At 40.3% G+C, this 23887-nt stretch overlaps 1 protein-coding gene across 1 annotated transcript; it reads left to right on the top strand.

Moving 5' to 3' along the window:
* Positions 1-4919: 4919 nt before the first annotated feature.
* Positions 4920-18771, top strand: LOC147711934 (uncharacterized). The gene is made up of 5 exons (XM_086920261.1): positions 4920-4978; positions 9256-9291; positions 15776-16213; positions 16724-16939; positions 18484-18771. The coding sequence occupies exons 3-5, from the start codon at positions 15776-15778 to the stop codon at positions 18766-18768; spliced, it is 939 nt and encodes a 312-aa protein (XP_086776387.1). The 5' UTR covers positions 4920-4978; positions 9256-9291; the 3' UTR covers positions 18769-18771.
* Positions 18772-23887: the final 5116 nt, after the last annotated feature.

Here is a 23887-nt window from a genome sequence, read left to right on the forward strand (position 1 = left end):
TCCTTTCGTTTTACATACAACTCACAACACTTTCAATAAGTGAGGCATTTGACGACAAACAAATTATTTATAACATGCATCTTCAATACTATATACCAACTACAGCTGTACGTGCTCTTAAATAGCACACCCTTCGTCACTACCTTTTATCCACACAGTATATTGAGCCAATTCTGCTGCTCCCTCCTAATGCTCATACCACTTTGCCACATCTCTTGAAGGATTTGACCTGCAAATACGAAACGAAAGTGCCTATGCTTTGTACATATAATAATTCCATGCCTGCACACACTACCTTTCAGAATCCGCAGCTCACTCCTTTTGCAAACACACAGGGCACACTCATTCTAAACATATCACTAACGCATTTCAATCAAAAGAAAACTGTAAGCAAGTGCGTTACTCAGTGAAAGCACCTCTCAGTCACTGATCACAGCAATTACTCACACTGCACACAGGCCTCACTCAAAGTGCACACAGCCCTCACTAACACTTTACACAGACTTCAGAAAACACACTGCATACAGTACGCTATCAGTGCGTACTGCACACACTTACTGCACACAGACAGAACTTACAGTGCACCCAGCACTCACTCAAAAGAACGACACACGTCTTCAATACTATATAGTAACTACAGATGTATGTGTTCTTAAATAGCACACCCTTCGTCACTACCTTTTATCTACACAGTATATTGATCCAATTCGGCAGCTCCCTCCTAATGCACGCACAGATCACAACACGCCGACACATATAGAAAAGTCTGTAGCATCGACATTTACACGTGCATCTTGTAAACAAAATCCCCCTGCTACTGTCTCTTCCGAACAATACCTCTACCTCTAGCACATTTATGACACATCTTTGTCTTTATTTTCACAGTAAATAATGTTGGACGCGCATTTCTTTGGAATATATATCTTATGCTGACTTGGCCTGTCACCTACAACGCCCTACATGTTCCTTCTGAGTAAACACCAAGCACAACTCACCATGCCTCTCCCCTCTCCCTTGCACACACTCTTTCAGAGACACGCTTTCCGTTCGTGCAGCAGGTGCAGTGACACCGGACTCAGCAATCCATACTATCAAATTATTTTACAATATTTAAATGGCTGGGACACATACACGAATAATACATCTCTGTTCGTGTCTTTGTTATCCTATCCCAATCACGAACGACAACATGCACAAAAAAAAAAAGACTTTCTCTTTTGCATTCACGCACAGAAACACGTACACCTTGACCACATTTACACGTGCTTCTTGCAAACAAACACCCCCTTCCTTCTGTCTCATTCATTCATTCATCTACACATTTCTGACTTTCTTATTCAGACGTGCACTTTTTTTTCATTTTAAGCATAACACCGTGTCTTTCTATTGATGAAACAATAACATCAAAACATCTCTCTGTTGCATTCAGCACGCAAGGCAACATGCACAAACAGTCCACCAAAATCAGCTTTCTGGTCGTGGCTCTTGCTTATTCTATCCCAATCAGGCCCGTCCACACGCACGGCAGTAACACACAGCCATCACACTCTATTTCTTTTCCTTTCATCCACGGAAACATGCACACGTTCACAACATTTACACGTGCATCTTGCAAGCATACCCACCCTGCCTTAGCTTATCCATCCCTGTCTTAACTTCATCATTATTCATTCATCTGCACCTTTCGTCCTTTTACTCGCGCAAATACGCACTAAAACAAACAGGCTAGACTCTTTCTCTTTCATGCACGACAACTTTTTTTCTTCTTTCTTTTCACCTCTGTAAGGTGGGGAGGGGGCCAGAGTCAAACGTCTGTGGCCTAACCACCCCAGGAGACTGAATTGCTTTCAGCAGAGTCGTAAAGATTGTAATCTGTTGTCGGCCATCCGCGGGGAAATGCAAATGTTAACTAAAGAGACCGAAAGGCGCCTTTTTTTTCAGACAAACCATAAAGCAAGGGAAGCAACTTTAGAAACAATGTGTCAAGCGGCACGTTCTTTTACACATTCGATGACATGCACGTACAATGGTCTTATTGTTTTTATACTTACGTTTCATAGTGCAAAGTTACACACAAAACATGCATAGCAACATCCCTAAGGGCCTGCTTAGGGCATTCACCCACAACAAATAGACCATCATGACACGATATTTTACGTGTGCGGATCAGGGCCGTCCACACGCACCACAGTAACTAACACACAGCCCTCAGACTCTGTCTTTTCCCATTCATCCACGGAAACACGCACACGTTCACAACATTTACACGTGCATCTTGCAAGCATATCCACCCTTACTTACCTTATCCCACCTTGTCTTAACCTCAGTCTCATTCACAACACACATTCGTCACATAAATGCACACCCTCGAAAAACAACCCTGCTGCTCACTCACTTTGCACAGGCAGATCACACCACTTCGCCACATCTTGAAAATTATTTGGAGTGCAAATTTTCAGACAATATTACACGCCAGTTTTAACACATTTGTCCCATGACTCCATAGCCCATCCTTCCTACTACGCTCTTCCATCCTTTCTTTTTACATAGAACTCACAACACTTTAATAAGTGACGCATTTGACGAAAAACACATTATTTAGAACATGCATCTTCAATACTATATACTAACTACAGCTGTACGTGCTCTTAAATAGCACACCCTTCGTCACTACCTTTGATCCACACAGTATATTGAGCCAATTCTGCTGCTCCCTCCTAATGCACGCACAGATCACAACACTGCGACACATATATAAAAGTCTGTGTCATCGGAATTGACAATGTCTGACAAACAAAAAACAACTTGCCCACACATCACACTAAATGTACACTACTTATCAACACACATTAGTGACATGCATGTACACAATCTTCATCCTATTCGGCTACTCACTCATTAGGCACAGGGAGCTCATACCACTTTGCCACATCTGTTGAAGAATTTCACCTGCAAATACGAAACGAAAGTCCAATGCTTTCTACATATAATAAGGCCATGCCTGCACACACTACCTTTCAGACTCCGCTGCTCACTCCTTTCGCAAACACACAGGGCACACTAATTCTAAACATATCACTAACGCATTACCATCAAAAGAAAAATGTAAGCAAGTGCGTTACTCAGTGCAAGCACCTCTCAGTCACTGCTCACAGCACTTACTCACACTGCACACAGGCCTCACTCAAAGTGCACACAGCCCTCAAAAACACTTTACACAGACTTCAAACACAATGCATACAGTACGCTATCAGTGCGTACTGCACATACTTACTGCACACAGACAGAACTTACAGTGCACCCAGCACTCACTCAGTGCACGCAACAGTAAAAAACTTGCACACAAGCGTCATTCACACTACAGACAGGCCTCACTAACAATGCACACATCCTTCAAACACACTGCATACAGTACGCTATCAGTGCGTACTGCAATCAATATCTGCACACAGACATAACGTACAGTGCACACAACCATCAATCAGTCCACACAGACCTCACTGTCAGTGCACACAGAAATCATTCTGAGACTTTTATCAACTCTAAATCCACCTGCACACAGGCGTCACTCACACTGCACACAGGCCTCACTAACAATGCACACATCCTTCAAACACACTGCATACAGTACGATATCCGTTCCTACTGCAGACACTATCTGCACACAGACATAACTCACAGTGCACACAACCATCATTCAGTCCAAACAGCCCTCCCTGTCAGTGCACACAGGCCTCAGTCGGCAACTTTTTGTGCAGTTCTTAACAATCTACATAGAACACTAGCCCTCAGTATATGCTTAGCACATGCATACACACAAACACTATACATCCTTTTCTATCACACACAACTGATGGATAGATTACACAGTTACAATATGTTTGACATCTTAGTGTGCCAAGTGCTCTTTTACTTCACTACCATTTATTGTAAAATAATTAGCACGAATTCTTAACGTCACATTTAGGACTCCAACGCCGCGATATTTTTACATTATCTTTATACCCACGTACCTTTTACACCCTTCATTGCTTTATACTTTGTTTAGTTTTAAAAAAATATGGATAAATATAAGCTTTCCTAGGATTTACGGTACTTTTTTTCTGAATGCTTCTTCCTTGCTGCGTGCGGGAAGACACGTACATTAACAAGTGGTGCCTCAAGGAGACACGAAAGTCGCTAGTGGCGCCACAATCGAACCTACATCTACATACACATTCACATTTTCACACTTGGGAGTTACACACATTATCTCTGGAGACATCTCCCGGGGCCAAGGGAAGGGGATGTACCTTTCATCCTTTGTCCACTTCCAAACACCTTACCAGGAAACTTCTCCACTTCGGCCTATTTAAGATCACGAAAGGCTCATTGTGAGCCATAGCCTTTTTCGTCTCCAGAAACACAACAGTGACCCACGGAACGACGCTGTATTTGCAACGAAGACTACAGATTCAAAGACACTACGCGACTACTTTGGAATGTAAGTGCATTTGTACTTTTTTTCGTACTACACTTGACTTTTCCTTACAAGTTTAAATTACTTGGTCGTCTCTACATTTCCTTATCTCTTTCTCCTCTCATCTTCAAGCTTTCTACCTCTACACATTCTCCCCTGTATCTCTCCACTTTCTAAACAGATATTTTTTCAGCGTTCACTCTTTTCGGTCCCTTTAACAGCACACTCTTACCATTCATTTTCGCCTTTACTTTGCTCACTTCAGCTCATGAATACTTTCTTATTCGATCTTACCCTCCTTCTTATGGTTCCTATAACTACATTGCCAGATCCACAATAATATTAACCAACACATTTGTTTCATTGACCTCACCCAAAAACTATCAATCGTACTCTAATGACCATTAAAGACGGACGTAATACATGTGACTAAATTATACTTTTTCTTTTACAGATACAACACAGACTGTTTGCTAATCATTCTGTACCACTTGTGATCTTCAACAAACAATAATTTAGGTGAGTACATCTGCATGTTACTGTTGTCATAGAATTATCTGTCTTACGGAAACGCTTAGTGAAATAAGGGTATTTTTAAAGGCCACTATACACTCCCTCTAGCTGTCTCTATGATCAACATGACATACCACATAAGCGTCACACGATTGCACACACTTTTTGGACTACTCCGCTGCTCACTCATTTAGGACACGTATCTCACACCACTTCGCAATATCTTAAAAATGTGTTTAGCTGTTAAATTCATGGTTCATATTAACTGCCATTTTCAATTCATTTGGACCATGTTCGTGTCTCTTGATTATCCTATGCCAATCAATCACGTCCACACGCACGACAGGCAATAACAGCCCTTAGACTACATCTCTTTTCCAGTCATCCACGGAAAAACCTACACGTTGACAACATTTACACGTGCATCTTGCAAGCATACCCACCCTACCTTACCTTATCGCCCCCTGTCTTCACTTCTGTCTCATTCATTCATTTGCACCTTTAAGGCTTTTACTCGCGCAAATACGCAGTAAAAGAACAAACACTCTAGAATCGTTCACATCCATGCACCACAACTTTGATTTTCATTTTTATCTTCACCTCTGTAAGGTGGGGAGGGGGCCACAGCAAAACGTTTGCGGACTTCATTACAATTAATCGTTCATATTAAATGCCATTTTGACATCATTTGCACCATGTTCGTGTCTCTTGCTTATCCTATGGCAATCAATCACGTCCACAAGCACGACATGCACTAACAGCCCTTAGACTACATCTCATTTCCATTCATCCACGGAAAAAACGCACACCTTCACTACATTTAGACGTACATCTTGCAAGCATACCCACCCTGCCTTACCTTATCGCCCCGTCTTCACTTCTGTCTCATTCATTCATTCATTTGCACCTTTCAGCCTTTTACTCGCGCAAATACGCAGTCAAAGAACAAACACTCTCAGTAAACACCAAGAACAGCTCACCATGCCTCTCCCCTCTCCCTTGCACACACTCTTTCAGAGGCACGATTTCCGTTCGTGCAGCAGGTGCACTCACACCCGCATCATGAATGCATACAATCAAATAGATTTCCAGTTTTTCAATAGCTGGGACACATACACGAAAAAAACATCTCTGTTCGTGTCTCTTTCTTATCCTATCCCAATCACGACCGCCAACACGCACAAACAGACCACAGACTTTCTCTTTTTAAGCAAACTCCCCCTGCTACTGTCGCTTCCTACCCCCACCTCTCCCTCCAGCACGTTTTAGACACATGTTTGTCTTCCTTTTAACAGGAAATAATGGCGGACGCTCATTTCTTTTCTATATATTTATTGTGGTGACTTGCCCTGTCACCTACAACGCCCTACAGGGTCCTTCTCAGTAAACACCAAGCACAGCTCACCATGCCTCTCCCCTCTCCCTTGCACACACTCTTTCAGAGGCACGATTTCCGTTCGTGCAGAAGGTGCAGTCACACCGCCATCAGGAATGCATACAATCAAAGAAATTTCTACTTTTTCACCAGCTGGGACACATACACGAAAAAACATCTCTGTTCGTGGCTCTTTCTTATCCTATCCCAATAACGACCGCCAACACGCACAAACAGACCACAGTCTTTCTCTTTTGCATTCAGGCACAGGAACACGCACACTTTGAACACTTTTACACGTTCTTATTCCAAGCAAACGCCCCCTGCCTTGTGTCTCATTCATTCATCTCCACTTTTCTGCCTTTCATATTCTGACGTAAAATTTTTTCCCACTTTTAAACATACAACCCTGTCTTTCAATTGCTGGAACTATTACACATAATCATCTCTCTGTTACATTCAGCACGCAAGGCACACATAATCATCTCTCTGTTCCATTCAGCACGCAAGGCAACATGCACAAACAGTCCACCAAAATTATCTTTCTGGTCGTGGCTCTTGCTTATCCTATCCCAATCAGGCACGTCCACACGCACGACAGTAACACACAGCCCTCAGACTCTAGCTCTTTTCCATTCATCCACGGAAACACGCACACTTTCACGACTTTTACACGTCCATCTTGCAAGCATACCCAACCACCCTGCCTTACCTTTTGTCTCATTCACTCATCCACATGTTTCTGCGTTTCACTTGCGTAAATACGCCCAAAAACACAACAAACACACAAATTCTCTCTCCAAACATCCCCCCCCACCCACAAAAAATAACACGCACGCCAACACGCACACGTGAGTGCCTCTTCCTTATCTTATTACACGCATGCCCGGTAACATGCACAAACAGCTTACAGACTCTCTCTTTTCCATACACGCACGCAAACACGCACACGTTCACAACATTTAGACGTGCATCTTGCAAGCATACACACCCATCCTGCCTTACCTTCTGTCTCATTCACTTATCAGAATTTTTATGTGTTTCACTAGCGTAAATAAACACTAAAACAGAAGCAACACACAAATTCTCTATCCCAAACACACCCCCACACTCACAGTCTCTCTTACACGGAAACACGCACACCATAGCTTTGCTCTCATTCATCGCCACGTTCTTCAAACACACCTTCGACTTTTAGTTACGCACGTAAACACGCACAAGCAGCCCACAGACTCTCTTGGGAAAATACACCTTTTTTTAGGCAATCTATTACATGCATGTCAATTGGTATTTGGACATTCTAACGTTGGGTCGTGCTAATTTACACAACAAACATGGGAAACTGGGATTTAAAGCACATTTGTACATTACATGCCCAGCCCATTTTTCATACTACGCTATTCCATCCATTTTTTAAATTAAAAATACAGTTTGCACCAATTCACAACATTTACATTAAGAATTTTTAGAGCTAAAAAAATTCGTTTGAACACACGGCTTTTTAGACTATAATTCCTACAGCTATACCTATTATTATACAGCACACCCTTCCTTCCAAAAATTTTTTTAACTACATCTAGAGCCTATTCCGCTGGGTCCTCCTAAGGCACACACACATCGAACTACTTTGCCACATCTATAAAGCACAGTTGCATAACAATTACTAACAAAAACAATACATACACAAATTGGCCACACATCACTACAAATTTACACTACATATCAACACACAGTCAAATGCATGCACACTCGTGAGCCAACTCTGCTGCTCACGCATTTTGTTCGGGTATGGGCATCTCACACCCATTTGCCACATCTCTTGAACTATTTGACCTGCTAATTCAATACTAAAGTGCCAATGCTTTGTACAAATAAGAAGGCCATGCCTGCACAGCCTACCCTTCCAACTCTGATGAGCTCTCCTTATGGTAACAAACAGGGGACACTAATTCGAACCATATGTTACTCAAACACAGCACAGGTCCCATAAATGCACAGAATCTCTATCAAAGTCAGCTCCTACCTCTGCATATGTAGCTCACACTAATTATACATATTGTCCCCTCCCTGCACAACATTTCCTTGCTACTCCACTGCTCCATCCTTTGGCACACAAAGCTTACAACACTTTGCTACTTATCAGGAACGTTTATTACATTAACATTACTGTTTTTTTCGTGCTATTTTACAACTATAACAAGCCTCATGCTAATTGTTATTTAGAATAGCAGATGCTTTCATCTACTTTCTTACAACAGTTGACTCCCACTTTTACCTGGCATTATGAGACTCAGGTATTCGGACTAACAACGTAAAATACTGTCACTCTTTACTTTTGGGGGGTGGAGGATGCTCATAGTGACTATTTTATAGGGAAACTGAGTTATCAATTTCACTTTCACATTAATCATTTCTCGCGCATGCCAAAGCGCACACACTTTGCCGCTTACTATACTACCTCACAACTTTCCTTTGTCAGAATGATGTGTTCATAATAATACATTACCAAAAAAAATACCAATTACTTTAACTGGCTCACTAACTTTCATGCTTCAATTATTTTTCACCCTACTTCTCAGTATTTTCTATCAACACTCATTTCATACAAAACATAGAAATGTTTATCTCACTACATTCATTTTTTCTCTACTTCACAAACTGTACTCAGTATGCAGGGCAACAAGCATACACTCTACACATCACACACTTTCACACTACAAAGTTGCTCATAAAACTAAAAGAAGGCACACACACACACACACAATCTATTATCATGCCCTCTGTCACACTCTCACACAAAAGTATACAAACTTTACAAACTACTATTGCATTTCCTGTTTTTGTTTAGGATTTGACGTGTCATTCCATGTAAATAATATTCTGACAATTCATATTACTCTTATTTCAGATTCATCCATTGAGGTACAATCACCCACAAATCAAGGTAAATATTATTCTTGGTTGGAAACAACTATAAATAGTTATTACATAAGTAATTTGACTTACTTCTGTGAATAGACTTTAGAGGAATAAAGTAAAGGGAGTAAAAAAAACCATGCATAGATGTTTAAAAGCCAGTTACCATCAAGGCAATACAAGATTTAATAGTACATCTAAAGGGAAGCAATGCTTACCAAATAGTACTTTTGCTATTTTGCACAATGTATGCAAACCAGTTAATACATGGAACTCCAACGATCTACATTATATCATGGACCTTGGAGATGCTTTGTATCTACAAATGCATTCTTTTAACAATGAAACACTTATGCATCCTGATGATTTGCCAAAATATATAGAGCACAATAATAGGTTTTATTCACTTACTCTACGCAACCCTTTCTATGGTAATGTCCTTAAACGTTTTGATGAAAACTATCCAGATATTAACAGTGCATTGCATTTAGGGATTTCTAAGTACTGTGGGGTACTACTTTGTATGAGTGTATATGTCATTTCTATTTTTAAAAATAGGCAAACATACTATGTATTTGATTCACATAGCAGGGACAATGAAGGCATGCCTCATTCAAATGGAACCTGTGTAACTCTAGAATTTCCAACTTTTGAAGCACTTATGGAATATGTAATTAATCTAGCCAAAAATTTTAGAAATTCTTCGCAGGATTGCATACCATTTGAATTAACACCAATAGATGTAAAAGAAATTTTGAAGCAAACATTCCAAAGAGCACTTCGAGTGCACAAGAAAAATAGTCATTTAACTCCAGTTACTAAAATCTTTGGACATACTACTCAAGTGATTGACAATTCGATTTTTGAAGGGAGTTTGCTTTCTTCGGAGCCTTTAGGTACTGTAAGTAATTGCAGTATTAGAAATATGAGTAAGAAAAATCATTTGGCAGGAACAAGTATTTCTATTATGGGGACAAACAAACAGTCTCTAATAAAAAAAGCAAACTTGACACTTTCTGAACATAGTGCAAAAAATAGTGAAAATACTACTGTTGCACTAGGAACCATTGACAATGTTGGGAATAAAGTACTTCAACCAAACAGACCAACTGTAAGTTTACCTCTGGGACGAAAAAGAAAAGCAAATAAAGCGAGTTTACTTTCTATGGACGCTTTAGCAACTCAAAGTAAGGTGAATAATAGCAATACTAGTAAGGAAACTCATTTGCTACAAACAAGTACTTCTATTCTGGAGACAAATAAACACTGTCAAATCAACTTTGATTACTTTAGCCTTTCAGAACATAGTCTGAAAAAAAGGAAAATTAAAAGTGATGCACAAGGACCCATTGACAATCTTGGAAATAAAGGTGTTGGAAAAAACCCAACAAATGTAATGTTAACGGTGGGAGAAAAACGCAAAGGTAATAAACAAATCCATTTAATTATTAATAAATTCCATCGTGAAATATTGCATGGACCAGAGTATGTTTGTACTATTTGCAACCAGTTGTGGCATAAACAAACAATTAAAAATACTCGCACTGTTTGTGAAACAGAAATGTTTAAAAGGTGTAACATTAGTAGCAAGAAAACATATTTAATTTGTATGACTTGCTATGCTTACATCAGAAAAGATAAAATACCACCATGTTCAGTCCTAAATGGCATGTCATTTCCAAATGTACCAATTGAATTAGAATTATACGATTTAGAAGAAAGATTAGTTTCTCCTAGGATACCTTTTTTACAAATTCGTAGTTTACCACGCGGATTTCAAAAATCATTATCAGGTGCTGTTGTTAATGTACCTGCAGATGTAATGACAACAGTTACAATTTTACCAAGGCAAATGAATGATGCCATGACCATCCCAGTAAAATTAAAAAGGAAACTAATGTATAGATCGCACACGCATTATGAAAATATTCGCCCAAACACAGTTAAAAAGGCAGCTACATGGCTAGCAACCAATAGTGTCATGTTTAATGAATATGGTGTGACAATTAACCCCGAATGGCAGTATATACCTCCAGAAATCAACAATGTAAATGATAATTCCGACACAAGCTATTCTTCAGATACATCTGAGAACATGGAAGCTGGAAATTTAGATACTATGTTAACAAATGAAACAATTACCTCAAATAGGGTAAATGTTTTAAGTTTAGCTCCAGCTGAATATAATACACCAAGAGGTTTATATGAGGATAAAGATTCAGAATTTTTGGCTTTCCCTACAATTTATTGTGGAGAACGAAGGCCAAACAATAAGGAAAGACATATACCGGTACATTATAGTACTATTTGCCAATGGGAATTAAGAAGTCATGATAGAAGAGTAGCTAAAAGTATGACTAATGTTTTCTTTAAACTTAAAAAATTACATATTAAGCAAATTCAAGGGAAAATTAATATTTCGATACGGAAAAAATATACAGATGGTAATAATATTACTGCTAAAGATATAAAATATAATATTGAAAATTTGTTCCAGTTTAATGAAGGTTATAAAGTTTTGAAAACTATACGCAGTTCACCTCCTTATTGGGAAAGTTGTAAAAGAGATCTTTTTGCTATGATAAGACAACTTGGAATACCAACTTTTTTCTTGACTTTATCTGCTGCTGAAACAAAATGGCACCATTTAATAAATATATTATTGAGAGTTAAAAACTTAAATGAATGCACAGAAGAGGAATTCAATAACATGTCTTGGGAAACTAAATGTCGATTAATACAAGAAGATCCTATTACATGTGCTAGACAGTTTGACTATCAAGTGAGGAAATTGTTTAATTGTGTTTTGATGAACGGGACAAATCCAATTGGGGAAATAGTTGACTACTTTTACAGAGTAGAATTCCAACAGAGAGGTTCTCCACATATACATGCATTACTATGGGTAAAAAATGCACCCCTCTATGGTGTGTCGCCATTAGAAGATGTCAATGATTTTATTGAGCAATATATTCAATGTAATAAGTCACATGACACTGTTTTACAGCCTTTAATAAATTTACAAAGGCATGGGCACACTAAAAATTGCCGCCGCAAAGAAAAAAGAACATGTAAATATCAATACCCAAAATATCCTATGTCAAAAACTCTCATATTAGAGCCATTGACACTTGAAGGCACAGATAGGCAATGGAAAGATAATCTAAAACGTATCCATGAAGCTATGAATAATGCTACTTTTAGCACACTTTCTTTTGATGATTTCTTAGGTGTTATTGAGATGGATAATAAAGAATATATCACTTCGATACAAACTAGTTTAGAAAAGCCAACAATTTTTTTAAAAAGAACACCAGATGAATGCTTCATTAATAACTACAATAGTACGATTTTAAAAGCTTGGCGAGCAAACATAGACTTGCAGTTTGTACTAGATGCTTATGCTTGTGCAGTCTATATTATTTCATATATTAGCAAATCGCAAAGAGGAATTAGCAAACTTATTGCACAAGCTGCTAAAGAAGTGAAAAACAATAGTAATGTCAAAGAACAACTTAAACACATAGGGAACAAATTCCTCAATTGCACAGAAATTAGTGCTCAAGAAGCAGCATATCTCATTCTTCAGATACCATTACGGAAAAGTTCACGGGCATTTGTATTTATTAATACTAGCTCACCAGAAAAAAGAACTTATTTAATGCGCGATATGGAAACTATTAATTCTTTGCCAGAAAATTCGACTGACATTCAATGTGAAAATATTATTGCTAAGTACTGCAAGAGACCCAAAACATTAGAAATGTGTACTTTAGCTGATTATGCCTCAAATTTTAATTACTCCAGCAAAAAAAAATATACCAGAGAAATAAATGACTCCGAAGATTTACTTGCTGAAAGAAACTTTTACAGCTCAGATGAGGAAGAAATTGAAATAGAATGTACTGAGGAGGATGTAGGTATGCAGAATATAAATAGCAAGTATGCTTTAAGTAAGCGCAAACGGCGAAAAATTATACGCTTTTGCAGATTTAACAAAGACAAAGAGCCAGAAGAATATTATAGAGAACTATTAATGTTGCACTATCCATGGAGAGAAGAACATAAAATTATAGCTAACAAGGATACTTACTTTGAAAGGTATCTACTAGTAAAAAAGGTAGTTGATTCACAAGTTAAAATATATAACCATAATCACGGTGAAGTTAGAAATATTACGAATGAAGAGTCGAATGAAAATATTATATCCCCTCCTCTATCACCACAATTAATACCAACAGAAAATGTAGGTGATGAAGGGAATAATAAAGAAAATCAACATCTATATGATTTGTCATTAGATTTAGGAATTAGAACAATAACTGAAGAAACAAGCTTAACTAACTCCATTCTACCTGATGATAAATACAAACAGATAATGCACAACTTAACTGCTCAACAACTCAATTTTGTTTACCATCACTTGAATTTGTTAAAAACGAAAAGTACTCCATGCTATACTTTCTGCACTGGAGGGGCTGGTGTTGGTAAAAGCTTTCTAATAACTGCACTACATCAAACATTACTACGCTACTATAATACAAAGGCAGGGGAAAATCCAGATAATATACATGTCTTACTTACTGCTCCAACAGGCAAAGCAGCACATAATATTCAAGGGCAAACATTGCATAGTACTTTCAATATTCCTGTCTCACAAAGTTTTGATTATAAACCACTAAGTCATGAAAATAGAACTTCACTTCAAATGCAAATGATGCATGTTAAAGTTCTGATTATAGATGAAATTTCGATGGTGGGTCAAAAAATGTTTAATTTTATACATAACAGACTACAAGAAATAAAGTCGTCAAATGAACCATTTGGAGGAGTTTCTATTATAGCTATTGGTGACTTCTACCAATTGAAACCTGTTTGTGACAGATACATTTTTCAGGATTCTAATAATTTGTATGGCCCTTTAAGTATTAATTTATGGAAAGAACATTTTAAACTCTTTGAATTAACGAAGATTATGCGTCAAAAAGAAGATCTACAATTTGCAGAACTACTAAACAGATTAAGAGAAGGGAAGCATACTAAAGAAGATATTCTAATAATTAAGCAAAGAGAAATGCCACCTGATGAGAGTCTCTTAGAAACAATCCCATACATTATGTCTACAAATGTTGAAGTTAATGAAATTAACAGAATTGTTTTGGATAAACATAGCAAGGATTATCCAGTGTATATAACAGTAGCTAACGATACTGTGAGTTCAGATGTTTCAGAAAATGTCAAAAAAAACTATACTAAAGCAATTGCCTAAGGATCCAACAAAAACTATGGGACTTGCACATACATTACACATTGCTTTACAGCTCCGTTATGATTTAACTTGCAATGTGGATGTAAATGATGGTTTAACAAATGGCGCAACTGGTATAGTCCAATTTGTTGACATTATTAACAATACTCCATTTCTAGTCTGGGTATCATTTGACAATATTAGTGTTGGGCAAAAAGCAAGGCAAGAATATAAGCATTTATATCATTCACAAATAGAAAAGTCATGGACACCTATACATGCTATAGCTAGACATTTTCAATACACTAAGAAATTTATTACTGTTATACGCAAACAATTTCCTTTACGACAAGCATCAGCACGTACTATACATCGCACACAAGGGGACACTATTGAGCCACTTTATATACACTTTAATAACAGCAAAATTCATCATTTACATTATGTTGCTATAAGCAGAGCTAAATGTATACAGAACATATACGTGAAGAATTTTGATGATACTAAAATTCTAATACACCCAAAAGTTAATGAGGAAATGGAAAGATTAAGGACCGAAATGCAACTTGAAATCACAATACCACAATTAGATACATACAAAACACATTTCAATATTATAACACACAATATACGATCAATTCAGAAGCATTTCACATCAATGATAGCTGATAGTAACATAATGCAAGCAGACATTATTTGCTTAACTGAGATCAACACAACAAGGAACTCAACTGCAAATGATTTTAATGTAGAACAATATGATCACATGATATTTGATAAATTTCATACATACAACACTAACCATGGGATGATACTCTACTACAAGAAAGAGCTTAGGATATTACCTATTTATGAAACACACCAAGGGATAGACATTTTACATTTTACATTACAGATTCAGTACACAGATTACCTTATTATTATAGTCTACAAACCACCACAGAAACTTATTACAGATCTTTTAGAAATTATTACCAGTATCACTAATTTTTATCCAGCACACAAATTCATCATTATGGGAGATTTCAATGTGGATGTCTCTCAAAGCAATTCACAAACTAACAAACTCATTGGGTTCTTTGAGAGTAAGTTGCAATGTACACAACTTATAGATACTTACACAACAGACTACCAATCTATCTTAGATCATATATATACCAATTACATACTTCAAAGTCATGGTATATTAGAATGCTATTACAGTGATCATAAAGCACTATGGATTTGTATTTAACATTTGTTGTAACCTATATTTCTATTTCAGATGTTGACTATTGAAGAAATCGCTAACATTACCACAAATGACAACAAGCCATATGAAAAACCCATAAGAGTTAATGTGATCAAGTGCTCAAGCAAAACTAATTACAAAAACGCAAAACAAGAAAATAAAGTACTTTTTCATTTGGCTCTGGCAGACAAAACTGGAACAATCAAAGCTACGTGCTACCAGGAAAGTTTATATCAGCAGACACAAAAAACTTGTGGACTACTTATACGCAATTTTATAATTAAAAACAACACAATTCTGATTACTAAGCAAACAAAAGTAACAAAATTTCCAGCAATGACTATAACTCAAGCACTAATTCAAGAAGCGGAAAACATTTTGCAGCCTCCTGCACCATCTGCTTCGCCAATAAAAGAAATAAAGCGGGCATCTTTGAGAAGTCTTATGACAGTGTGTGGGACCATTTCAGAAGTAAGTTGTGGTGATTTATACTGTTGGTCTCGCTGCTTGAGTTGTCCGTTTGTGTGTGTCGTGTTGTCTATGCCATTGACAATATTTATTTTCCCTTTATCAGTGTGTGTGTCTTTGTGTGTATGTGTACTATTTGATGCTTACATGTTCTTTCATTTAGAGTGGCTGCAGTTCTGTGTGTGGTCTCTGTAACACATTACATATGGTGGTATGTTTCTGAGGGGTTCTATCCATCATAAATGATCTGTACAGCAGCCAAATAAGAACAATTAACAATGTGTAAATAGGTGAGCTAAAGATACACTGCATTTCTAAAAGTAAAGTTGATAGGTGTTTTAAGAAGAGCGCCAAACTGAGACATCAGAGTTCAAGATTTTTTAACATACTTGGGAACAACACCGTATATTGGAAAAGAGCAATAGCCCTTAATAATTATGTCTTCAATGCTTGGAAAATTATTACGTATTACTTCTGTGCTTTTACATTTTTAACACTATTATTTCTTTTTAGGAAGAGGAAAGTAAACTTGTACTCATTAATGGACAACATACGGCAATAAAATCAATTACATTAAAAGATGCCACTGATGACATAAAAGTCACATTATGGAGAGAGGCTACTGATTTCTCAATAAACATTGGAGAATATGTCATGTTAACTCATGTCACAGTACATGAATTTAATGGACAGAAAATATTGAACACGACAAGGCACAGCAAATTAAAAGTAAGGAACACACGCTCTCTCACGCACCCCTTACTCTATCACTTCAACACACAGACACACACTCACGCTCTCTCTACAACACTCTCTCCACTCTCTCTCTAAAACAGCCTCTCTCTAAAAAGAGCCTATCTCTACAACACCCTCTCTCTACAACACCCTCTCTCTACAACACCCTCTCTCTACAACACCCTCTCTCTACAACACGCTCTCTCTACAACACGCTCTCTCTACAACACCCTCTCTCATCAACACCCTCTCTCATCAACACTCTCTCTCTACAACACGCTCTCTCTACAACACGCTCTCTCTACAACACCCTCTCTCTACAACACCCTCTCTCTACAACACCCTCTCTCTACAACACCCTCTCTCTACAACACGCTCTCTCTACAACACGCTCTCTCTACAACACGCTCTCTCATCAACACTCTCTCTCTACAACACCCTCTCTACAACACGCTCTCTCTACAACACACTCTCTCTACAACACGCTCTCTCTACAACACGCTCTCTCTACAACACGCTCTCTCATCAACACGCTCTTTCATCAACACCCTCTCTCTACAACACGCTCTCTCTACAACACGCTCTCTATACAACACCCTCTCTCTACAACACCCTCTCTCTACAACACCCTCTCTCTACAACACCCTCTCTCTACAACACGCTCTCTCTACAACACCCTCTCTCATCAACACCCTCTCTCATCAACACTCTCTTTCTACAACACCCTCTCTCTACAACACCCTCTCTCTACAACACCCTCTTTCTACAACACCCTCTCTCTACAACACGCTCTCTCTACAACACCCTCTCTCATCAACACTCTCTCTCTACAACACCCTCTCTCTACAACACCCTCTCTCATCAACACCCTCTCTCTACAACACGCTCTCTCTACAACACGCTCTCTCTACAACACGCTCTCTCTACAACACCCTCTCTCATCAACACCCTCTCTCTACAACACGCTCTCTCTACAACACGCTCTCTCTACAACACGCTCTCTCTACAACACGCTCTCTCTACAACACGCTCTCTCTACAACACGCTCTCTCTACAACACGCTCTCTCTACAACTGCCTCGCTCTACAACTGCCTCGCTCTACAACTGCCTCTCTCTACAACTGCCTCTCTCTACAACTGCCTCTCTCTACAACTGCCTCTCTCTACAACTGCCTCTCTCTACAGCATCCTCTCTGTACAGCAGACTCCCTGTACAGCAGCCTCTCTGTACAGCAGCCTCTCTGTACAGCAGCCTCTCTCTACAGCAGCCTCTCTGTACAGCAGCCTCTCTCTACAGCAGCCTCTCTCTACAGCAGCCTCTCTCTACAGCAGCCTCTCTCTACATCTGCCTCTCTCTACAACTGCCTCTCTACAGCAGCCTCTCTCTCCAACTGCCTCTCTCTACAACTGCCTCTCTCTACAACTGCCTCTCTCTACAACTGCCTCTGTACAACTGCCTCTGTACAACACTCTCTCTGAGACACACTGTAACATTTTTGGGGAAAAAAAAATAACTATGTTTTTATTTACTACAACAGGTAACAACACCACCACAAGATAATATTGACGTCGAAATATATGGCGTGGAAAGCACAAACGGAGATTGGAGCACCTTAACAACAAAAATAACCAACACAGATATTTATCAATCGATGGATGTACAAAATCAAACACTTATACAATGGTTTATGTTGGACGAAGAGGTGGATGACATTGGTGAAGCACTACTTCATTATTTGCCTCAAACATGTGAGGTTATATTTTGCAATGGCAAAATTACTAAAATTGTTAAAGAAAAGTCGGAGGAAGATTTAAGTGATTAAGTAAAAATCCTCACAATTACAATTTTTTGACAAAGTAAAATAAATAATTATTGATTTGTGTTTACTGAAAATAAAGATAATATTTTGAACATATCCTGTAGCATGGTCATTTTCGTTCTGGGTGGGTAAATTTTTTTCAAACAATGTTCAATGTGCCAATACTACATACAGAACAATAGCTGTTGCTGTTACATTTTTAAAAAGACAATAACTATACAAGAGTAATGCTGTGTGGTTGCTCAATAGTACTGTGGGGGGGCAGAGTGATAATGTGCTGTTGCTGCGTGTTGCATTGCTGGTGCTCAGTGATGCTGTTGTCAGAAGTGCTACTGTTGTGGGCCTGATTTATGCTGTGGTGGTAATAAGTTAACACCAACACAGCACCACTCATCAACAACGCAGCACCACTCATCATCACAAATGCTTTAATCAGCACCACACTAACATCACTCACCAACACACCAGCATCACTCTCCACCACCACAACAGCATCATTCACCATCAACAAACTATCACTCTACAACGACACAGCACCACTCATAACAACAACACCATAATTCAGCAGACAAACGTCACACAAACAGAACATGTACGCTTTCAACAAGAACACACACCAACAGCTATCAATGCACGCTTTCAATAGGCATACACCCACACTGCACACTCAACACCTCACCCTCACTCATCCTCACTCACCCTCACTCACCCTCAACACCTCACCCTCAACACCTCACCCTCACTCACCGTCAACACACTATCACACTACAACCACACACAAACACTTACCACCACAGCAACACTTCACTCACCCTCAACACCTCACCCTTAACCCCTCACTCACCCTCACTCTCACTCATCCTCAATCACCCTCAACACCTCACCCTCACTCACCCTCAACGCCTCACCCACACTCACCCTCAGCCCCTCACCCTCAGCCTCAACACCTCACCCTCACTCACCCTCAACACCTCACCCTCACTCACCCTCAACACCTCACCCTCAACACATCACTCACCCTCACTCTCACTCATCCTCAATCACCCTCAACACCTCACCCTCAACACCTCACTCACCCTCAGCCCCTCACCTTCAACTCCTCAACATCACTCACCCTCAACACCTCACCCTCACTCATCCTCACTCACCCTCACTCACCCTCAACACCTAAACTTCAACACCTCACCCTCACTCACCCTCATACTCACTCACCCTCAACACACTATCACACTACAACAACACACAAACACTTACGACCACAGCACCACTTCACTCACCCTCAACACCTCCCCCTCAACCCCGCACTCACCCTCACTCTCACTCATCCTCAATCACACTCAACACCTCACCCTCACTCACCCTCAACGCCTCAACCTCAATCACACTCAACACCTCACCCTCACTCACCCTCAGCCCCTCACCCTCAGCCTCAACACCTCACCCTCACTCACCCTCAATGCTTCACCCTCATTCACACTCAGGCACCCTCACCCACCCCCACCTTCACACACCTTCACACCCTCAACATCACACATCCTCACTCACCCTCACACCCTCACACACCCTCACTCAACCTCATGACCTCTACCACACACTCACATGCCCACACGCTCACACACCCCCACCCTCACACACATCCACACTCACACACTCTCACACATCCTCGCACACCCACTCACATTCTCAATAAGCCTCATAGCCTCACCCTCGCCAACAATCACTCACCCTCACCCTCACACCGTCACCCTCACACCATCATCCACTCACCCTCAACACCTCACTCTCGCTCACCATCAACACACTATCACACTACAACGACACACAAACACTTACCACCACAGCACCACTCATCACCACTACAGCATGACTCAGCAGACAAAGGTCATACAATAAAAACATGAACGCTTTTAACAGTCACACACACAACAACAGCTATCAATGGGCACTTTCACCAGGCATACACACATAACAGTCATCAGTACTGCAGTAGTATGTATAAATGAGACTGTTGGTGTCCGAAATACGGATGTGGTAGTGCAGGGTGATGCTGTGTTGTTGCTCAATGGTACTGTGGGGGTGCAGAAAGATAAAGTGGTATTGCTGCGTGTTGCATTCGTGGACATCAGTGATGGCGTTGTTGGGAGAAGTGCAACTGTTGTGGTGCAGAGTTATGCTGTGCTGGTAATTATTAAACACCAACACAGCACCACTCATCACTAGCACAGAACAACACATCACAACAACAGCATTACTAAGCACCACACTAACATCACTCAGCAACACACCAACATCACTCTGCACCACCACAACAGCATCATTCAACAACAACACACTATCACACTACAACTACACACAAACACTTACCACAACAGCACCACTCATCACCACTACAGCATTACTCAGCAGACAAACGTCATACAATAAAAAAATGGACGCTTTTAAGAAGCACACACACACACAGCTATCAATGGACTCTTTCACCAGGCGTACATACACAACTGTCATCAGTACTGCTGTAGTATGTATGAATGAGACTGTTCGTGAGCTAAATAGGGCTGTGGTGGTGCAGAGTGATGCTGTATTGTTGCTCAATGGTACTGTGGGGGTGCTGAATGATAAAGTGGTATTGCTGCGTGTTGCATTTGTGGACATCAGTGATGCCATTGTTGGGAGAAGTGCAACTGTTGTGCTGCTGAGTTATGCTGTGCTGGTAATTATTAAACACCAACACAGCACCACTCATCACTAGCACAGAACAACACATCACAACAACAGCATTACTAAGCACCACACTAACATCACTCAGCAACACACCAACATCACTCTACACCACCAAAACAGCATCATTCAACAAGAACACACTATCACACTACAACCACACACAAACATTTACCACCACAGCACCACTCATTACCACTACAGCATTACTCAGCAGGCAAATGTCATACAATCAAAACATGTGCGCTTTTAACAGGCACACACACCAATAGATAGCAATGGGCACTTTCACCAGGCGTACACACACATCAGTCATCAGTGCATGCTTTCACCATGCATACACGCACACAAACAGGCATCAGTCCACGCTTTCAACAGTCACACACACCACCAGCCGGAAGTGCACGCTTTAGGCCAACTTTTTTTACGTTGCACACACAATTACAGCAAAACAAGCATGCTTTGCTGCTGTACAGTACTGCAGTACTATATCTAAATGACACTGGGGGTGTGCTAAATACGGCTCTAGTGGGCAAGAGTGATGATCTGATGTTGCTCAATGGTACTGTGGGGGTGCCGAATGTTAATAATGTGCGATTGCTGCGTGCTGCAGGAATGGACTTCAGGGATGCCGTGGAAGAGAAAATTACTAAACACAAGCCAAGTGCGACCGAAAAACACGTACAGCAAAACGGAACTCAATCCATGGCAACAAATAAACCGAAATAGCAGCCATTGATAAAATCCAAAACACACTCTAATGAAAGGAGCCAGACAGAAGGTAAATGCGAGCAAAACAAGACCTAAAACAATAATTACATTACCTTTACAATAAGCAAATTCATAAACAAAAGTATAATAACTCACAAATACACTCTTTAAGAATATGAAAATAAAATTGTCATTACCTGTCGATCGTAGCAGCTCATTCACTGAAATGTAGAAAATATTAAAAAAAAAACACAAAGAGAACAGAAACAGTGCATACATAATAATTTTAACTACAACAATCAACAAACAAAAAAAAATGCATAGCGGCGAAAAAAGTCACATACGGGTCCAAAAAACACAAGCAAAAGCCAAGTCAGAGAAAAAATAAACATCAGAGTGCGACCTCACTACCTCACCCTCACTCACCCTCAACACCTCACCCTCATTCACCCTCAGACCCTCACCCTCAACAACTCACCCTCACTAACTTCACCCTCAACACCTCAACCACAATTACACACCCTCACTCACCCTCACCATCACTCACCCTCACTCAACCTCAAGGCCTCAACCTCAGTCAGACACACTCACCCTCAACATCTCACCCGCAATCACCCTCAACCTCAATCACCCTCAACACCTCACGCTCACTCACCCTCAACACCTCACCCTCACTCACCCACAACACCTTACCCTCACCCTCACTCACCCTCAACACTTCACACTCACCTACACTCACTATCACCCTCAACTTCACTCACGCTCACTCACACTCAACACCTCACCCTCATTCACCCTCACCCACCCTCACCCACACTCACCTTCATGACCACAAAAACACACCCTCACATGCTCCCACACTCACACACCCCCACCCACACCCGCCCTCACAAACAATAACACATCCTCACACACCCACACACATTCTCAATAAGTCTCACACACTCACACTCGCCCACCATCATTCACCTTCACCCTCACACCATCATCCCTTAACACTAACTCACCCTCAACATGACTCACCCTCAACACCTCACCCTCAACAACTCATTCACCCCTCATCCTCACTCACCCTCAACTCCTCACCCACACCCACCATCAACATCTCACCCTCACTCACACTCAACACCTTACCTTCACTCACCCTCAACACCTTACCCTCACTCACCCACAACACCTTACCCTCACCCTCACTCACACTCAACACATCACCCTCATCTACACTCAACATCACCCTCACTCACCCTCAACACCTCATGCTTAACACCTCACTCACCCTCACTCATCCTCACTCACCCTCAACACCTCACACTCACTCACCCTTAACACCTCACCCTCAGTCACTCTCAACACATCCCCCACTCACCCTCAACACCTCACCCTCAATGACCCTCCCTCACTCACCCTCACTATCACTCACCCTCACTCACCCTCAACACCTCACCCTCACCCTCAATCACCTTCAACACCTCACCCTCACCTTCACTCAACATCACACTCACTCACCCTCAACGACTCACCCTCAGTTACCCACACTGACCCTCAAAAACGCAACAGCACTCTGCCTCTCCATCATTCACCCACTATCCATCATTCACCCACTATCCATCACTCACAAAGTCTGCATCATTCACCCACTCTTTATCATTCACCAACTCTCCATCATTCATCCACTCTCCATCATTCACCCACT

Source organism: Lissotriton vulgaris, chromosome 5, assembly GCF_964263255.1.
Source record: "Lissotriton vulgaris chromosome 5, aLisVul1.2, whole genome shotgun sequence".
NCBI classification, from domain to species: domain Eukaryota; kingdom Metazoa; phylum Chordata; class Amphibia; order Caudata; family Salamandridae; genus Lissotriton; species Lissotriton vulgaris.